Source organism: Adiantum capillus-veneris, chromosome 5 (assembly GCF_014529385.1).
Source record: "Adiantum capillus-veneris isolate H3 chromosome 5, ASM1452938v2, whole genome shotgun sequence".
Classification (NCBI taxonomy): Eukaryota; Viridiplantae; Streptophyta; class Polypodiopsida; order Polypodiales; family Pteridaceae; genus Adiantum; species Adiantum capillus-veneris.
In genome coordinates, this window is record NC_140935.1 from 127,950,882 (window position 1) to 127,958,662 (window position 7,781).

Sequence of the window (7,781 nt, forward strand, 5' to 3'; positions counted from 1 at the left end):
ATTTGTGGCGCTAGTATTATCGCATAGGCGCTATTTTCTCTCTCTTTTCTCTTTGTTAAAACCCGACAATATTCGCGTTTGTAATTTTTTTCTGTTCTTGTGTTGATACCAAAGTTCTTATTGTCACACATTCTTAAGGTGAGGCTTAATATTTAAAAACATTTTTGCAATGGAGGTTGTTCCTGCGCCCCCCCCCCCCCCCCCCCCCCAAAAACCCAGTGCGCGACTTTGGCACCGCCATTCGCCCTCCCTTCCCTGCGACCCGTAGCCGCGCCCGCAAAAGCAGCATGTGGTTGACCCTGCTGGAGAGCATCAACGACAAGCACCCCGTGCAGGCCTTTTCAAGCCACAGCTCACGAGACCAGCATCGCACTCTCCCGTCGACAGAGTATGCAACTGCCACAAAGCGATGACGGCAAGCACGTGGGCTTGGCCTCCTCATTGAAGGCCGGTCCGCATCAAGGACAACGAGACAGAGGCATCTTGGCCATCGCCCTCCCCATTCTCCCTCTGCTCTGCACGAGCTGAGCGGCAGAGCACACCCCCGAGCCCGCCCTGTCCCGCTTCTGCCTATAACTACTCTCATGACCAGCCTGCATTCGTGAACAGGATCTCTACAGGCTCTGCCTCAAGCAGGCTCCCGATGGAACGGGCGTGCTTCGCCAGCAGCCCTCGATGGGGGGAGAGAGAGAGAGAGAGAGAGCAGCATGGGCTCCCTCTGTGCAGGCACTAGCACCTGCATCGACATCATATTCGGCAGACCAAACGAGCAGACGTCTCAAGCTAGTATAGAGAGAGAGAGAGAGAGAGAGAGAGCTCCATTCTCTCTTCCACGTGCTCTGGCGCCTTCACTTTGCTTCAAAAAAAGAGCATCAATAAGGGGTATCTCTTTGAGATACCCAAAGAGATAACCCTTAATGAAGTCTAAATCTTCATCATAATGGCTATAGTATTTACTTCATCTTCACTTTGCTTTAGAAAAAGAGCATCAATAAGGGGTATCTCCAAGGGGGTATCTCCTTGAGATACCCTTTAGATACCTTGAGATACTCCTTAACACTAGAATGGTAACCTAACAGGACATAAAAGTGTCCTTTCAAGGTTTTTGGGAAAAAATTTCAAAACTATACTAGATCCATTCATTTTCTTTCATAAGCTTATAGTTGAATAACTACTACGTATGGAAAAAATGAAAAACTTTTAATTTTTCTCATCCCTTGGTCACTACAAACCTCCAAAGTTGATGGACCAGTGCATTTTGCCTAAAACACCAATTTCTTACGGTTGATTGCATATAAATAAGAGTGGAGGTTTTTGTAGGACATGAGATAAAATGCCCCGTTAACTTCAATGGGTTGGTGACCAAAACATATGGTTGTTTTTACCTCACTAATTTTTTTTTGGCAAAAAAAATAGGTACAAAACAGTTGCATTTTTGCCATTCTGCGGAACTATCATCAAAGTTTCTATAGTCACGCTCAATACAGATACTATATACATGTTTTCTTAGTTCCCTTTGGGCCTCTTGATTCAAAAGGAGCCATGTAGCATGTCAAAAGGACAATGGATCTCTTACAATTGGAACCTTGGGGACAATGATAAAGTGCAAAAATTGGGTTTAGCATTATGACCTCTAGAAACCCATAGAAACTACTCAATATCTAGCCAAGTTTGTAGTCTATGATTAGATATGGTTACTACCTACAAAATACACACAATTGGCCTAAGAAACTAGCAATATTGAGAAAGTTATACTTACTACTCTAAAATGTATCGTATTCTTCAGCAATCAAAAAACTCAACCATCATCATATACTATGCTATATAGCATATTAGGTCCCCCAAAACTCAAGGAAGATTAGCTTTATGTTATACATTACACTTACACAATCAAAATTGAATTTGGATATTAAGAAAGCCACCAAAAAAATCATAAAAGTGCTAATTTTGGCCAAAAAATAGGATTATGCAATTTTTGTAAATTGGTCATAACTTTCAATTTTAACACTTAGCTCTCCCTACAAGCATCAAAACATGTTGAGAACTATGAAGGCCTAACCTCTAGCCGTCTAAACCTCACAAACATGAAGTTTAGAGTGGTATAGTTGCCAAAAATTAAAAAAAAGCCAAAAACAGGACTCGTTTTTTTACACAGTTTAGGTTCAAAAATGTTGTGCAAGAGTAAGGTTAATGGTGAGATTGATACTAAAAAACAATGCTAAGTTTTTTTCAGCTCATAAGGCAACTTGGTGGATATATAGCACCTAGAAATTCAGTTTCATACTCTTCAAATAATTCAAGAAAAATGGTCACTTAGAAGGACACAAAAGTGTCCAAAGACATAAAAGTGTCCTGTTACCATTCTAGTGTTAACACTAGACTGGTAACTTAACAGGACATCAAAGTGTCCTTTCAAGGTTTTGGAAAAAAATTCCAAAACCATACTAGATACACTCATTTTGAATAATCCTTTCATGAGCTTATAGTTCAAGGACTAGTACATATGGAAAAAATGAGAAACTTGTAAGATTTCTCATCCCTTGGTCACTACAAGCCTGCAAACTTGATGGACCAGTGCATTTTGCCCAAAACAGCAATTTCTTACGGTTGATTGCATATAAATAAGAGTGGGGATTTTTGTAGGACATGAGATAAAATGCCCCGTTAACTTCAATGGGTTCGTGATCAAAACATATGGTTGCTTTTTTTTTGGGCAAAAAAAATAGATACAAAAAAGTTACATTTTTGCCATTCTGCGGACCTATCATCAAAGTTTCTATATTCACGCTTAATACATATACTATATACATGTTTTCTTAGTTCCCTTCGGACCTTTGGATTTAGAAGGAGCCATGGTGCATGCCAAAAGGATAATGAATCTCTTACTAAGTGGAACCTTGGGGGCAATGATAAAGTGCTAAATACAGCAAACATGAAAAAACTGTGTCTAGCATTATGACCTCTAGAAACCCATAGAAACTACTCAATATCTAGCCAAGTTTGTAGTTTATGATTAGATATGGTTACTACCTACAAAATACACAGAAATGGCCTAAGAAACTGGCAATATTGAGAAAGTTATACTTGCTACTCTAAAATGTTTCGTATTCTTTAGCAATAAAAAAACTCCACCATCATCATATACTATGCTATATAGCGTATTAGGTCCCCCGAAACTCAAGGAAGATTAGCTTTATGTTATACATTACACTTATACAATCAAAATTGAGTTTGGATATCACGAAAGTCACCAAAAAAATCATAAAAGTGCTAATTTTGGATAAAAAACAGGATTATGCAATTCTTATAAGTTGGTCATAACTTTCAATTTTAAAACTTAGCTCTCCCTACAAGCATCAAAACATGTTGAGAGCTATGAATTCTTATCCTCTAGCAATCTAAACCTCACAAACATGAAGTTTAGAGTGGTATAGTTGCAAAAAATTGAAAAAAAAACAAACGCAGGACCTGTTTATTCACACAGTTTAGGTTCAAAAATGTTGTGTAAGACTAAGGTTAATGGTGAAATCAATACTCCAAAAAAAATGTCAAGTTTTTTTCAGCTCATAAGGCAACTTTATGGATATATAGCACCTAGAAATTCATTTTCATACTCTTCAAATAATTCAAGTAAAATGATCACTTAACAGGACACAAAAGTGTCCAAGGACATAAAAGTGTCATGTTACCAATCTAGTGTTAATGAAGTCCAAATCTTCAACGTAATTGCTATATTATTTACTTTAGATGCAATTTAGTGATGTCCCTCCTAAAACAATACCATCTTGAGCTCTCATAATGAGAAAATCCCTCTTGAGTTCGTGTTCTGGAATAAAGAAGGTATATTGTATCTTTTCAGGCCATGACGCGCACTTAACATACATGAATAACAACAATAGAGAAATGAAAAGGGCATCAAATTACAAATGCCTAGGCTAAACTTGCAATAAGAAAAAATTCTCCAGATCTCTGCTATGTTGCTATAATGATGATCTTATGCATTGCAATAATGCAACTAGCAAAAGAAAATCAAGTGTCCCACAAAACAAACAAGACCACACATGTATCTTTTTCTTTTCTCTTCTTGATTCGAGTTTTAAGATTCTACATGGCACTGATTATTTATTATCAACAACATCGATCCAAGATTAATCTAGACTAAAAAGAGGTGTATGTTAATTCATTTTCAAGCACCCAAAAGACAATGGCATGATGCTTTATCAGTTAATTGTTGTGGCCCCATAGTCTGGTAGTGTTCATTCCCATGCCAAGCGCGTTGTTGCAACTAGTAATCATCCATTTGTGTCGTGTATTCCAATTGGATTACACCAGGGCCATAAGTATCCGAAGGGCCCAAATTTACTTTGTAGCTCCATGAATTGACCTTATAGGCAGAGGGGCCCGTTGCAGTTGCTTCCTTGCACTTCCAACCGCCACGATTACCATAGGTCTCCGATGTTGTACCATCGTAATAGTTGATTTGAACGTAAGTGAGCATTGAATCAGAGAATCCCATCCGAAGTCCATTTATGGGCTTTGTGGCCACATCGATTTCGTGCATCATTCCTCCATTCGGGTTACCGGCTAGCTGCCCTTGGCGGTTGGCATAGACAAATTGCATGGCGTCAATAGAGTTCCACTCTCTTATGATGATCTGCATTCATATTATAAAAAGAAAAAACTAAGGAGTTTTGCCATCGATACTAAAGATTACAAACATCTCAAGACTAGTATGTGCTAATATGTGCTAACGATTTCGAAAAATTCTTTTTAGAAAGAATCTAAGAGATGCTATCGATAGTTTTAGCGGCTGCCTTCACATACGCATCTTTGCATGCATGCAACAGTCCCGCAATTGGTGGAATCTCTCTCTCTCTCTCTCTCTCTCTCTCTCTCTCTCTCATATTTTCTCTTTCAATCTGCCTTGGCTCCGTGAGACAGAGGTGAACCACTTTAGTTGCTCTCTCTCTCTCTCTCTCTCTCACACACACACACACACACACACACACACACACACAGTACGTGATGGCAACCAACGAGGGTGTCTGCGCAGGTGGTAGGCCATAGGCTAAGGACTTTAGGAGAGGGATGGGGTGCCTTATGCTGAGGTAGGGATCTTGTTGATAATATGACTTTTTAAAAAGTAGAGCGAGTATGTCCCTATGAGAGAAGAAGTAGCTAGTACCAATTTTGGCATAAGATATATACACAAGAAGATTTAGAAAATTTTTGATGCAGGAAAACGGAGTCTTTTCCAGTGTTTTTCATACAATGAATAACATCATGAGCTTCTGCTCGAGAGGCACCGCATACCTAGCTAGGTACGATTGGGGGCAGGGGACCATCGGCCCCCCTGTCCCCAATTGTACCTAGCTAGGTATGCGATGCCTCCCTCCGAGAAGCTCATGATGTTGAGGTAAGTCACAATGTGGGAATTATTTGTCCAAAACTTCTTGTGATATAGCACTTGGGACCTGATATTGTTATACCTTGCTCATTGGGCCTGAGTCCGGTGAGTAGTCATCTTGAGTTGGACGTGTGTCCATGGAATTATAGCTAGAATCTGTAAAGCAAAGATCATAGGCGTATGGGCCCTTGAACACCCTACCGAACACCGTCTTGTCAAACTTGAAGAAATTATTCCTGTCATTCTCGGGTAAGAGGTCGCGAAACCCAAACGTGCTGGATATAGCCCCGGCCATCTCAGCAAAGGCATCGTTCTTCATTCGAGTCTTATGGTCTTCGCATACGCTTTGAAAATGTGTCCTTGAGTTTAAATCGTCGCGAATGAATTGGACAGTCTCACCTGTCGTCGATTACAATATTTTGAAATTAGCACGACGTACGTCGACAATTAATGATACAATATTTAATTAGAGCTGCAGAACTTATAATACCTGTAACCGCATCCACAACCGTGGCATGAGTCACGTACAAAAAGAAGGGCGGGATTGTCGTTGGATGCTCTGACAGCCATTGGTTAATCTGTATCTGATCTTCCCTCCACGCTTTCCACTGTTGGAAGATGGTTGGGAGAAAATCCACAATGTACGTCTTATACATATCCTCCAGATCCTGCTTCCACTGTTTTGTGTTGTCCTCCATATAGAGCTCCCTACAGAACGGCGAATTTGTTATGATGTGTACTATATTACAGGGATTAACGAAGCCTAATTAGCCTATAAAACACGAATTAAGAAGGCCGACAGCATAGTGGCACTTCTAGATCATTGGTGACAGTTCAACCGAATGGGTGCACTTAATTTAGACTCTGATCCATGCAGCTCCAGCCGACTCACGTACTTGCCAAAGTCCAGTCTCTCTCGCAGCCCTGAGAGATGAAGCAGAGCTAGGGTGATGGTGGGAGAGATGAGGGAGATGTTGTTGTTCGATACTCGAAAGATGGCAAGCAGTTCGTCAGCGTCAGTGATCCAGATGTCTAGAAGGTTACCCTTCTCATGAGTCTCTGCCTGTAAATCATGATTAGAACAAGATTAATTAAGTTTACCGTATAGTATTCATAGGCTGAATGTGACGTTTGAACAAGTGAGAGATCAGGATCAGGATTAGACTAAGTGGAGATCAGTTATATATTACCGTCTTGTATCTCTGGATGACATCTTTTAGCCCATTGAGCTCACCCTGATGTCGGTTGAGTTCATATTCAAGGATCTCTTTCTTGATGAGCTTTGTCATGTCAGCCTTGAGGGCCTGGAAGATGTCGACCTTGTCTTCCGGCCAGAAGAAGTTCATGAGAATGCTTACGACAGTACCGACTTCAGGGATTTTGGATGCGATCTTTATAGCGGCATCTCGAATGCGGTTGTTCCAGTCACTGGCACGGATATCCACGTCGTCCGAAGTGCTGTCGAAGTTGCGCACTGGGGTGAAGTTGACCGCCCCCTTGGGCAGCCTCTGCCATAATTAATTGACATTAGCATGATTTAGCTTCCATCCATAATACAGATCTTCTAGCAATACCGGCTTTATACAGTGTGACGGCATAATCAACCAGCTCTTAGCTACCTAGCTGGGACATATATGAGAGAGAGAGAGAGAGAGAGAGAGAGAGAGAGAGAGGCCCTTCGTATCTTTACCTGAGCTGAAGCAAGAAGAGACGGCGGCATGAAGGTGCAAGAGGAGACGACGGCGCAGCTGATCAGAGCGGCGATCAGCTTATTATAAGTGAGGTGGCGATGGGGAGCAGTGGCTGCAATTCTGTGTTTTAAAGAACTCATGTTGAGCTCTCGTGCGCCTACAAAGAAATGCTGATCTCTCGTGATTGAGCGTGCTCCGAGTCTGAAGGGCGCGCGCATCCTTTTATATTAGGGTAAAAGGGGCCGATAGAGTGTCCACTAAATATTTCGTTTTCAAGTTCATATGACACTCAAGTTAAAAATTTCCACACATTTTGACAATTTTATGAAGTGGACTTAGCACTGAATCTAAAGTAACATAATATGGGGAAAGGGATGACCCTTTACACTTGTCTAAATCTGCAACATGAAGGCTAAACTCTTTGGATAATATCAACGATTGGCTACTTTATCTTGTAGCTAGGGGACGTTCTCTCTCTCTCTCTCTCTCTCTCTCCCTCCCAAGAAAAACACTAGCCTTTACCAAAACAAAACACTAAAGTGACCTTTTCTAGAGTTGCATGAAAACTGCCTAAATCTTTGGAATTGGACCTAAAAAAGAGTGAACCTGTACTTGAGAGTGAGTTCCACAAACCTTTTTGTATGACACAAACGTTTTTTGTAATATGTGTGGATCACGCACCA

The 7,781-nt window shown here is 40.8% G+C and overlaps 1 protein-coding gene across 1 annotated transcript; it reads right to left on the bottom strand.

The window, feature by feature from the left end:
* Positions 1-4,115: 4,115 nt before the first annotated feature.
* Positions 4,116-7,249, bottom strand: LOC147458088 (uncharacterized). The gene is made up of 6 exons (XM_086511755.1): positions 7,098-7,249; positions 6,598-6,915; positions 6,304-6,470; positions 5,898-6,115; positions 5,490-5,806; positions 4,116-4,654 (listed from the first exon to the last, which is right to left on the bottom strand). The coding sequence occupies exons 1-6, from the start codon at positions 7,236-7,238 to the stop codon at positions 4,286-4,288; spliced, it is 1,530 nt and encodes a 509-aa protein (XP_086367881.1). The 5' UTR covers positions 7,239-7,249; the 3' UTR covers positions 4,116-4,285.
* Between the last annotated feature and the right edge of the window lie 532 nt (positions 7,250-7,781).